The sequence below is a fragment of the Vanacampus margaritifer genome, chromosome 19 (assembly GCF_051991255.1).
Source record: "Vanacampus margaritifer isolate UIUO_Vmar chromosome 19, RoL_Vmar_1.0, whole genome shotgun sequence".
NCBI lineage: Eukaryota > Metazoa > Chordata > Actinopteri > Syngnathiformes > Syngnathidae > Vanacampus > Vanacampus margaritifer.
In genome coordinates, this window is record NC_135450.1 from 3,299,098 (window position 1) to 3,311,856 (window position 12,759).

At 38.6% G+C, this 12,759-nt stretch overlaps 1 protein-coding gene across 2 annotated transcripts in view; it reads left to right on the forward strand.

Annotated features, from left to right (window-relative positions):
- Window positions 1-12,759, forward strand: part of rev3l (REV3 like, DNA directed polymerase zeta catalytic subunit) — a 48,130-nt gene that overhangs the window by 33,007 nt on the left and 2,364 nt on the right. The window contains exons 15-31 of one of the 2 annotated variants that reach the window (XM_077552206.1): window positions 999-1,861; window positions 1,944-2,029; window positions 2,464-2,589; window positions 3,463-3,655; window positions 3,740-3,854; window positions 3,950-4,065; window positions 5,129-5,247; window positions 5,399-5,517; window positions 5,716-5,857; window positions 6,123-6,367; window positions 6,551-6,659; window positions 7,808-8,014; window positions 8,124-8,233; window positions 9,149-9,263; window positions 9,333-9,470; window positions 10,723-10,913; window positions 11,144-11,390. In XM_077552206.1, coding sequence (XP_077408332.1) covers window positions 999-1,861; window positions 1,944-2,029; window positions 2,464-2,589; window positions 3,463-3,655; window positions 3,740-3,854; window positions 3,950-4,065; window positions 5,129-5,247; window positions 5,399-5,517; window positions 5,716-5,857; window positions 6,123-6,367; window positions 6,551-6,659; window positions 7,808-8,014; window positions 8,124-8,233; window positions 9,149-9,263; window positions 9,333-9,470; window positions 10,723-10,913; window positions 11,144-11,390 — 3,241 coding nt within the window. Of the gene's footprint in view, window positions 1-998; window positions 1,862-1,943; window positions 2,030-2,463; window positions 2,590-3,462; window positions 3,656-3,739; window positions 3,855-3,949; window positions 4,066-5,128; window positions 5,248-5,398; window positions 5,518-5,715; window positions 5,858-6,122; window positions 6,368-6,550; window positions 6,660-7,807; window positions 8,015-8,123; window positions 8,234-9,095; window positions 9,264-9,332; window positions 9,471-10,722; window positions 10,914-11,143; window positions 11,391-12,759 lie in introns of those variants that run through there. The other variant, XM_077552207.1, reaches the window with a different exon arrangement.

Here is a 12,759-nt window from a genome sequence, read left to right on the forward strand (position 1 = left end):
TTCTGCTGATTGGAATCAGCTTGTGTTGGAAGAGGGAAACCTCCAAAACCTGCAGGACTAGGGCCTCGAGGACCGGAGTTGGACACCTATGTGCTAGAGTATACAGAAGGCTTTGATGCAGCCTCTAAACTGGAGAGAATGGGTGAAGCAATGGTAGTAGTTACAAAACGGCCAGCGAGTGGCAGCAGAGTATAAGAGATCAACCATGGCCATGTTGCAAACAAGCTCATTTACCCACAGTTCTAATCAGATTTGTGAATAATGATGAAACATAGCTTTATTCTAATGCTAATTGCTGCAAAACAGATACAAATATAGTTGTTTCCTGATGAAAGAAGAAACTCTAATCTTTCTTTTGGTAGGTTCCATGTTTTTATATCAATAGAGTACAATATCCTGTGGGCCTTGCAAAATCAGTCAAAATCCAGTAAAACAGCGAATGATAATGAAAATGGCGAATGAGTTAATTACAATAATGTGCAAAAAAAAAGTTCTCTCACATCAGGTCACGCCGCACCTTGGAGAGGCTGATATTTTTTCTCGGCCATCTTTCTGCTACGGATACCTGAAGGAGAAGAACTTAGTCAATGTAGTAATTGGTGGTGAGCTTGCGAAGTTTGACCTCTTTAAGGCACCTTAGGTCTTTGCAATCTATTAGTTCACCACTAGGTGGCAACAAAAATCTAATCTACATACTGTACCTTTAATTTTCGATTTATCAAAATTCAACCATCCCAAAAATGGTGCATTTGTTTTTCACATCAATAATTCACATAGTGCATTTTTCTTTATATAGTATTAATTATGAAAATGTGCTTGTTTTAACCTGCAGCTGTTTGATATTTTGTTAAATATGTTATGCACTGTAATTACCAAAACTTTGAAATATAAAATTTTGTCAAATTAGTGATTACTAAATTGAGGTAGAGGTGGGGATTTTGATGGCATTATGGTCTTCAACTTATTGTGCTTGTCTTTTTTTTTTCTCCCCACCTTAGGGAGGTTGGTGGTCGTAAACTAGCGGTGGGAACCAGACTAGTCAAGGAGTTAGAGGAATTCAGTGGAGAACTGTCTTTAGAGGGGTTACATTTCTGGAAGACTGCTTTCTCAGCTATGACGCATTATGCCCCTACACCATCCGTGCCAGCCCAGGGAGCACAAACCAGTAAAGATCAGGCAGTTAGTGACCCGTGCTCGACCAGCGCAAAGCAGGTAGTCCTTCTGCCCTGCAAAATGGCACCAAGCCGGGACCGTGTGCAGCTGTGGTTGGAAGCCAGGAAGCAGTATGAGGCTTTACAAAAAGGGATAAGACACGCAGACTTGCTAAAGAATGAGAGTGCAGATGTCCACAACAAACGTAACCTGAACATCATAGAGTCAGCTGCTCCCAGCTGTTCCCCTTCAAATGTCGACTTGCGTGGGAAATTCAGCCTCAGAACTCCAAGGAGAAAGAAGCTTAACCTGTCACTAAGATTGTCTCCCAGGAAGAATCCAGGCTATCAGTGTGACTCTTCAGAAGTGAGTCCAATATCCGATGAAGGTTCCATGCAGCTTGAAGTGGATGATGAAAGAACAGATGATGATAAAGCCAGCTCCCCAGAGTCCTCAGGACTGCCCTCATGGCAGCAGCCCAGCAGTGTCTCAGCCATTGATGGCTTTAACCAAAAAAGGCACAGCGAAAACTCTCCTGAAGCGCTGTCACCTGGACTCTCTTTGGAAAGAGTGGACGGAAATCATGGCCCCCGTGTCTGGAACGAAGAGGTGATTAATCATGAGCACCTTCAGCACACACCCTTTTCAAAAAGGCATCTGAGAAGCACTGAACATCTGGAACCTGTGTGCAGCACCCCTATATCTGAAGGTAAGAAGCCATTTTGTGTATATTTTCACTTCTTTTAAAGCTGATTATTTTCATTGGTGCTCCTTTGGCCTTTGACCTGCAGAAGATCCTATTGCTATGAAAATTCAGCAAAGGAGGGGAGGCCAAGCACAGCCCCTGAGAAGAGTATTAATAAACACACAGATGAAGGTTAGACCATACATTGGCTTTTAATACCTGTAATGTAAAGAATCAATGAGATTTTCAGTGTACAGTGGACGCCCGCTATTTGTGGGGGATAGGGACTGGGCCGACCCACGAATAGGGAAAATCCATGTATAATTGGCACCCATTGAAATACATTGGGGGCAGGGGGATTAAAAATTCAGCAAAAAACGCTGATGAAAATAAATGATGCGCTTTCCATGAAAAATGGTGGGGTTGGGGTCAAAATTTATGGAAAAATTAGAAACCATTAAAAAAAAAATACAATAAAAATCTGACTCTGCGGGTGCTGAAACTCCAGTATGCGGGTGTCCACTGTATATCAACTAACGCAAGGTTTTTCACCTTACTTTCATGTATGTGTGTGTTGCTCTCCAAGCTTATTGCTTTTACCCTGTACTTGTATTTGTCTTACACAGAACCATTTTGCTGCTTTGAATGCTCCAAAGAGAGAGAATTCTCAGATAGAAGGTCCCAGCATTGCCAACTCTTATGGCTTCCGAGTCAGCATGCAAAACTTGCAGGATGCCAAAGCTCTGCATGAGGTGAGAAATGCCTTGTTGTCACCCCACGTCACATTTTCAACAAAATGGCATTTATTATTAATATGAAGGCAATGGTGCCAGGCCATTCAACCATCTCTTCCATGGCTGAACCAATCGAGCACGTCGCTCAGGCCAATAGTAGGCCCATTGCGACAAAACACTTCATTAAGTTATCTCTGGTTCGTACTCAGCAAGCCTTCAGTTGTGACCCGCTCCAGCAAAAGAGTCCCCATGTCGACAACATTAGTTTTGAGTTAGTGATAAAAATAGATTGTTAGGACAAAAATGTCGATTTTGAGATTTCTCCTAAAAATAGCCTCCTTGAGGTCTCTTATTTTAATTTCTTAGCATCAATAAAATTAAAATTGTAATAGAAGTGCATGAAAATAAGCAATTATTAGAACAAGTGCATCTTAGCCAACGGGTTTTTAGCCGATATGAGCTAGCAGCCCGTCTCGGAAAACTGTGTTGTGTTCCTTATGTATTACATTGGGGGGGAAACCTGTAGAACCATCAAAACATTTTCATTTTCTTTGTTTGACCAAATGCATTTGATACACAACATCCACGATAGTTATCAATAAACTTATAATTGTCACAGGCTACACTAAATGGCAAATATTTTTGTAATTGACACAAAATTATGAAATCAAATTTTCTACTGCGTTAATATGACCTCCTTTAAAGCTGCTCTATGTAACAATTTGCACAATTCTGGAAAGCTAATATGATTAATACATTACTGAAAAATATGGAGCTTGTGCAGTCTCAACCCAAATAGAGGCTGTTTGGTCATACTTTTATATTTAATGCTAGTGTTGATGTTTGATTTTTATGGATATTAAAGTGAATGAATTGTAATTTCCGTGTCAGGTCCAGCACCTTACACTAATGGGTATGGAGCTTCATGCACGAACCCGACGTGACCTCGAAGCTGACCCTGAGTTTGACGCCATATGTGCCTTTTTCTACTGCCTGACTTCTGATGCTCCCTTGCCGAATGTAGACGGCTGCCAATTGACTGGTGCCATTGTGGTGCATAAAGACCACGACACTTGTGAGCAAGGTGAAAGCTCACTTTCAAAGTTTCAACTCAAATAATTAGTTGTTTGATGCAATAAGAGTGACAAAACTGTTTTAACAAACTTAGCAAGCCACAGAGGAAGAGCGCCCCTGCTGGTCAGGTCGGGTGTCGCCGGGCTGCAGGTGAAGTACGTCACAGATGAGAATATGCTGTTTCAAGAACTCATCGTCATCATGAGAAGGTTGGCGATAAAAAATATTTACTGTTATCATTTTGAAAATATTCACGTGATGTTAAACTCTTAATAGGTGAGGTCGTATTTCTGTGTTTCTGTAGGTTTGACCCAGATATCCTCTTTGGGTATGAGGTGCAGACGCACTCATGGGGCTACCTTCTCCAACGAGCTGCAGTTGTCGGAGTAGACCTCTGTCAACAGCTATCACGCGTGCCAGGTAAGAATTGACTTTAGTTCATTCGATTCATTCATCGATTCTGCAATATATCCCGATATTGCAGCGCAAAATTCTCGAATCGATTCAATATGCGGCCAAATCGATTTTTAAACATACATTTTTTATGGGAATGTTCAACAAAACGTCTTACTTAGAGTTAGGATTTACACATTAAGCATGGAAGAATGTTATATTAATGGAACATTAAGCCTTAATATTTTTATTTCAAACATGAAACAGACTGCAACCTGACTTTTCAGATAAATAAATAATTTTTCATACAAATCTTACAGTGTACAAGTTTACTGATTAATATTTTCTAATATATATATATATATATTTTTATTGCAATAATCAATTTATAGATTCGTATCGGGGTTAATCGTATCGAATCGTGACCTATGAATCGTGATACGAATCGAATCGCCGGGTGCTAGGCAATTCACACCCCTAGTTAGCACTGATGTTAATAAACACATCACAAGAGGTAATTTTTCTGCCACTACATGGCTTAATTGCATTTGTAAGACGTTGGTGACAGCTCAGTAAATTTAGTAAAAAAAAGTCTCCACAATATAATAAAATATATACATTATTATTACATTTATTACTGCTCAGTTTTGACGTGGATGTGTCTGCTGCATTGCAACTGGAATTCCCCCAGAGCTGGCTTTCCTAGTTAATTAATTGCACGTTAAAAAAAATAGTGGCATTAAAGGAACTTTAAATGAACTCAATAATTTTGACACCCCTAATGTTAATGTGGATACACATGTCACCACTCTTTTTGCTGTGTGAGGGAGTACCCTCGTATTTTTTCCCAAACAATCACTTGATAGCCTCTGTGTACATGCTGTTCAGTGCAATTTTTTTTTTCTGAATCGGTAGAGATTTTTATTTTATTTTTTCAAATTAAGGCCCTGTATTAATATGCCACTATGTTTTAGGGTGTGTATAAAAATACAGAGGCAAGCTATAGCACTTGATATAGTGTTATAGTTGAGAAGCCGAATGGGAAGGCTCCTGTAATTGGTTGTCTGTCTGGCTCCGTGTGTGCCCTCAGGTGACTCAAGAGACAACCGCTTTGCTGCAGAAAGGGATGAGTATGGAGCAGACACAATGACTGAGATCAACATCGTTGGACGCATTATCCTCAACCTGTGGAGGGTGATGAAAACGGAGGTAGGTGTCCCGACATGACCTCTCCCACCTCTTTCTTCATCGCCAATACAGTTGTACTTAATAAGTACCATCCCGGTTAAAAATCAGTTTTCAAAACTGTTGATGTTTTAATCTTGTTCATATTTGTTCTGTGGTCTGTTCTCCTTCTCAGGTGACGTTGAACAACTACAGTTACGAAAATGTGGCCTTTCATGTGCTCCACCAGCGCTTCCCCTTATACAGCCCCCGCACATTGTCTGACTGGTTTGATCACAACACTGACCTCTACAGGTTTGTTTTCACACACTGCAGATTATTTGTCAGTTTTATACTCAAAAGCAGGACTGTGCTACATCATACCGAGAGATATTAAGATTGCGCTGGCTTGGCCTGTCACGATAATTGCTATATCTATTAGCATTTTTACAATAATAAGCAGTATTCCTTTGGAGGGAGTGATAAGCATGAGCTGCTGTGTGTTTGTGCTAGGTGGAAGATGGTGGACCATTATGTGAGCCGGGTGCAAGGCACCATGCAGCTTCTACAGCAGCAAGACATCATCGGCAGAACCAGCGAGCTGGCCAGACTGTTTGGGATCCAGTTCTTCCATGTTCTCACTCGAGGGTCACAGGTACCAGCACAAAACTTTCATTTCATTCCATCCATGCATTTTTCACCACTTATCTTATGCATTCTGTATACCAGTTGGAGCATAATTTTGAAAACCAATAATTCCTGCTGTTTAATCTCTATTCTAAATTCTGGATTGTCTAGTTTTCAAAGCGCATCTAAAACTGACTATTCATGAAATTGAAGCAAAGTACATTAAGCAAGGCAGATTTAATGAAAGAAAATGACACAGATCAACACGTCTTCCTCCTCTTCTCCATTTGCAGTACCGTGTTGAGTCCATGATGCTGCGTGTGGCCAAGCCACTCAATTATATCCCGGTAACACCCAACATTCAGCAGCGGGCGCAGCAGAGGGCGCCTCAGTGTCTCCCCCTAGTGATGGAACCCGAGTCGCGCTTTTACAGCAACTCCGTGGTGGTCCTGGACTTCCAGTCGCTCTATCCCTCCATTGTCATCGCGTACAATTACTGCTACTCCACTTGCCTCGGCCATGTGGACGACTTGGGAACGTAAGAAGTAGACAAGCATACACACACACAGCATGAACAAGATTTTTTGTCACATCCGCATTCGATTTCATGGAGGAAAACAGAATTAGGAATTCAGAATTAAGAAATATAGATGTAAGGAGACAATTCTGTTATTTTTGGAAGGTTAAGAGGCTGTATTGTTTATGTGTTTGTCTATTTTAGGACAGATGAGTTTAAGTTTGGCTGCACCTCTCTGCGGGTTTCCCCGGAGCTCCTCTACCAGCTCCGAAATGATATCACTGTGTCACCCAATGGCATCGCCTTCGTTAAGGTACAACACTTAAAGTAGAAATATTTAAGTGTGACTTACGTTACTTTTTTCCCCCTCCCTCCCTCTGCATGCTATTTTTTATTTTAACTTGGGGGCGCTGACTAGCGAACTGCCAGGCTTCCCATTCAGTCTTCCTCTGTTGGTGATTGTTATTTTTTCGACGGCTTGTGACAGGGAAGACAAATTTCTTGTATAATTTTACATACTTGGTCAATTAATCTGATTCTGATATATTTTGATGTCATTTTTCAAATGTATTTCACTGATTATCATCATTCAAGGGCAAATGAGTCAACATTTTTCACATTAAAATTCTTCATTCATTCCAATTGAGTCTAGATTTCCCCTAAATTCTTATTTGCCATTCTTGTTTATTGGAACATTAAAAAAATAACAGATTCTGATAGTTCACATTTGAAATTTAAATAATATTTTTTCCTTATTCAATTCGCCTTATATGAACGATTTTCAACATGCCATGCCACATTTTGCACATACCAAAAATAAATTTTCTTTTCGTTTTTTTTACCCCCCAAAAATCCCATAGTAAGACATATTCAACATTACCGTATTTTCCCGGCTATAAAGCGCATCGGGTTATAAGCCACGCCCACCTGGTGTGGATTTTGTTGGACTATAAGCCGCTGATACATACCGTACGTTGAGCAGGTGTTTGTACAGCGATATCCGCGGCTAAAAAACAACAAAAAAGCCACACCGTCACGTTTGCTGCAGGGATCAGAGCGCATGGAAAATGTAGTCCGGAAAATACAGTCTTCACTCCTCCCTCAAAATTGCCTGCCAGATTCAAACTATTCCAACTTCAACATGTGCAGATCATTCAAGCCATATATTTATTAGTCACATTCACAAAAATTGATAAAGCCCCCATATTCCAAATATTTACATATTCACCTCCAGTTTTCACTTTTTTTGACCAATTACAACATTCCAATTTCAACATGTTCATATTCAGTACCATTCCAAATTATTTCATGTGCTTAAATGTTTTGTATTCAGCCTTGACAGGCCAATTTCTCCAGAAATTTCAAATGTCTAATTTGATCATATTACAGCCCATGCCCCTACTGTCAACATCATGTTAAGTACAAGTCAACAACCTCTTCTAATCTGTGTTGTCTGTGCAGTCATCAGTGCGGAAAGGCGTCCTCCCCAGCATGCTCGAGGAAATCCTCAACACGCGCATTATGGTCAAGCAGTCCATGAAAACCTACAAGCAGGAAAAAGCGCTGATGAAACTGCTGGATGCTCGTCAGCTCGGACTCAAGCTCATCGCCAACGTCACCTTCGGCTACACCGCCGCCAACTACTCTGGACGCATGCCCAGTGTGGAGGTGAGAGTTCACCGCTGTGCCACGAGGATAAGGAAGTGTCACATTTGCCGCAATCTACCGCTAAATTTCTATTGTAACACTAAAACTTCATATTTTCTTGTATGTTCAGGTGGGCGACAGTATAGTGCACAAAGCCCGAGAAACCTTGGAGAGAGCCATCAAGCTGGTCAATGACACCAAAAAGTGGGGAGCACGGGTTGTCTATGGAGACACTGACAGGTACTAGAGTCAATTGATTTTTGTTCTGTCTTTCCCTGAAATGGCAACAATAACTGCAATGATACAGTAAGGGAAACTGATATTTTTAATTACCATTTAGAGAAGAAGAATTTTGACATTTGTCTACTGTATTTTTGGCATTTTTATGTATTATGTGAATCAGGAACGTTTATCTCATATGGAGGACCAAAACTGCCCTAATTAAAAATAAATAAATGAATGAATAAAGAAATAAAGAAATAAAGAAATAGATGAATATAAGTGAAAATAAAAATGGATATAAAAAATATAATTCAAAAATTAAATGTAAAACAATATTAAAAAATGGGAATAAAAACAACAACAAATATCTATCCCAAAATAGATAAAAGTAAAAAATAAATACAAAATATTAAAAGACAGATTCAAAGAATAAAAATAAATATAAAAATAAATGTCGAAATTAATACAAAAATAAATATATAATTATAATTAAATATCAATCAATAAATAAAAACACTCTGCTCTCACATTTATTTCATATTTCAAATAAATAAATGTGAGAGCAGAGTGTTTTTATTTATTGATTGACATTTAATTCAATTGATATATTTATTTTTGTATTTATTTTGACATTTATTTTTATTTTTTTAATCTATTTAATATTATATAATATATATATATATATATATATATAATATTAATATCTAATATTTGGTTGTTTTTATTTCCATTTATATGTACTTTTTTGTATTCAATTTTAGAATTATATTTTTTATACTGTATCTGTTTGTATTTTTCACTTTTATTATTTATTTAGTCATTTATTTATTTTAATTTTGGCAGTTTTGCTCCTCCATAATCTCAACCTGCTTTGTGACAGAGACACAGGAAAGATGGCAAGGCAAAAATAACAAGATGCTTCCTGTTGTGTAGCATGTTCGTTTTATTGAAAGGCGCCACCAAAGAGCAGGCCTTTAAGATCGGCGATGAGATCGCAGAGGCAGTGACTGCAACCAACCCAAAGCCAGTCACGCTCAAATTTGAGAAGGTACGCAACACAATCGATTCATCACTTACACCATATGGAGATAATAATGGAGTTGTGTGTCTGTCTCAGGTGTACCTGCCCTGCGTGCTCCAGACAAAGAAGCGCTACGTGGGCTACATGTACGAAAGCCTTGAGCAAAAGGAGCCGGTGTTTGATGCCAAAGGGATTGAAACAGTGCGGCGTGATGGTTGCCCTGCTGTTTCCAAGGTAACAGGCAAAGCAGTCCCACACGCCCTTTTCTTTCCTTCCCGTCTCCACACTGGTTCTCTGCTCCACACCAATCACATCTTTGCCTTCCTCTGGTTTATTACGACTTGACACGTGTCAGTCATGAACAAGTCCGGCATATGGCTTTTATATATATATTTTTTTATCTTTGTGTTTTATCAACTATAAATCCATTTTTGATGTCTTATATATATTCTGTATTATATATTTTAAGAATTAATGCATTTTTTTTCATGCGTGTTTTATGTGAAACATTTTCTTATTTTAAACAGATAATAATAATAAAATAAAATAATTATGTTGCTAGTTTCTGTGTTTAACAAACTTTCTGACTTTTTTTTTTTTTAAGGATAAAGATTATCAAAGTTATTCATGTTTTTGGGGCATCTGTGTTCATAAGATTTTTCCAGATGGGCCACACCTTATGCTTATTTCAGCTGTGAAGAAAATTGGCCCCACATTTTATGAATAATATGACTTGACATGACTTTCTGTAAACCCTCAACTTGTATACAGAGTACAAACATTTCTATGTGTTTATTAGTGAATGAGGCCCATTAACTGCAATTTATCAATAAAATAAACTAGAGGTGAGTGAGTACCAATACTAAGTATTGCATCGGGCTGATACCTGGCCTTATTTCAAGGTATCGGTTTGGGCTGCTCGATTATGAAGAAAATATTAATCACGATTAATTTGGTAATAATTGAAATCACGAATAAGACGATCATTTAAACAAGGTCATGTTTAAACGTAAAAAAGACAAATACATTTTGGTGAAACACTATAATTATGCAAGTTTCTTTGGACCAAGCAAGATTTTTATGAAATTAGTTATAAAATTTAAAAAATGTGCAAATATATACAACTAAACAAATCAAAATTAGTATAAATAATCTTTTAGTTTTTTTACAATTATGCCAATTTTGTAATTGTGGAGTATATAATACTAATACAATAATAATATAATACTGATTGAAATTGTAATGTAATTTTGATTAATTGCACAGCCCTAGTATTGGTATTTGCGCTCTTGTTGCCGTTTCACGATCGAGAATGAGAAATTAGAAGAATAGAAAATTGCCATTAATTTCATGCATTTTTAAAAGAAAAAGAAAAAAAAGTTTTGACATGATTGCACTATTTCTCAATTTTTACACAATATACTTAAATAAAGGCTAAATTATTTAATCTCTGATGAGCTCATTTCTAAATGCATGTCCTGTTCAGATTCTGGAGCGTTCCGTCAAGCTGCTCTTTGAGACGCGCGACATCAGCCAGGTCAAGCAGTTTGTTCAGTGTCAGTGTGCGAAGGTTCTGGACGGCCGCGCCAGCATGCAGGACCTGACCTTCGCTAAAGAATACAGAGGCGCCGCCTCGTACCGGCCCGGAGCCTGCGTCCCTGCACTGGAGCTCACCAGGTGTGTGTTTGTGTGTTGGAGAGCAAGCAGAACCTTGTTGTCTTGCGCTGTTGCACTGAATCCTCCTGCTGCTCATTGTCTTGCTGCACATGTACAGTAGCCACGTCTGTTGCCTAGCAATGCAGCTGTTCAGCTTACTAAGACTAGATTGACACTGCAGTGTCTGATTCTGGTGGAAAGCGTATTGTACGGTGTATATATGATGTTGTCGACTGACATGTGCGCCGCAGACGTATGATGTCGTACGACCGTCGGCTGGAGCCTCGCGTGGGCGAGCGCGTGCCCTACGTGATCGTGTACGGGACGCCCGGTGTGCCCCTCATCCAGCTGGTACGGCGGCCGCTGGAAGTGCTGCAGGACCCCTGCCTCCGCCTCAACGGCACCTATTACATCACCAAGCAGATCCTGCCACCGCTGGGCCGCATGTTCCAGCTGATTGGCGTCGACGTGCTCAGTTGGTACCAAGAGCTTCCCAGGGTGAGACGGCTCTGAGCAAACTGAGATTCACATTTCCTGTGAATTGAGTGAGGGGGGACAAAGGAAGGGAGTGTAGCGCACAAAGTGCTGCTTTGTGTCAACTAGCCAGTGTGCTGTTCTCTTGAATGAGCACATACGCCCCCTGCTGGTGGAACTTCAATTTAATATGACCACAGACCCACCACAGTTCAATGGACAGGGAAAGGCAAGCCCCGCTCGTTATGGGAGACACTTTGAAGTGTCTCCCAAAAATGTGTAGAAAGACCTTCTAAAATTATAAAATGAGAATCTTAATATATGTATAGAATCATTTTTAGTTTTACCACTCCCACACTTTAAATACAAGCTGACAAAAATACACACAAACCTAATAACACCTTGTTTTTAAAGTATTCCTAAGCACCTGTTGGCCTGTCAAGAAATGGGAGACAAATATCGCTTTGAAGAAAACGAAAACAAGACTCTCGTAAACTTCGACAAATGAGAGGTCAAGTCTACTTGCGCACTCCCACTTGAAGTTTACTGTCAAACATGACACAAAAGAAAATGAAACTTGGTATATTTAAACACCAAAACGTTAAACCAAATCTTGTAATTCTGTCTAATGAAAGTCCACTATCTTAATGCTAATCTATAAACTGAAAGGCCATCAACAGGCTAACAGAGATTAGCATAGGTCTGCAACCTGTGGATCTGCAGCCACATGTGGCTCTTTAGTCCCTCTCCAGTGGTAGTAGTAATGACTATATATATACCTTTTATACATATTTATTTTTTAGATACATATTATTTGAATGAAAAATTTAATATATTTTTTAAAATGTCGGTCCAAATTTTTAATTAGTCAAAAAAAAAGAGACGAAAGGTAGATTAAAACATTTTTAAAATTACCTTAACATGTCCTAAAAGGAAGCGGGAAAGCAGAAAATTACCATAAAATGTCTCTGAAATTGCCAAAAATGCAAGAGAATAGATTTTAAAAAGGCAGAAAAGAAAACATTCAAAAAGTAACCACAAAATGTCCAAAAACAAAAAAAAGACAGAAAATTATCATAAATTGTCTTTGGAATTGCAATTTTTTGGGGGGAAATCGATTATATAAAATAAAATAAAAAATAAAAAATAAGGATATAAAAGCAAATGTTCAAAAAAGTAACTATGGAATGACCAAAAAACAAAACGTAAAATGTCCACAAAATTGCCCAAAATATATATATATTTTAAATTTGCCGTAAAATGGCCATACCATGCAGAAGAGGCACAAAATGACCATATGTCCATAAAATTGCCCAAAACAGAAAGGCAGAAATGTCTAAAAATTTATTTAAAAAAAAAAAGAAGTATGAAAAATAAAAAATCCAAAGACGAA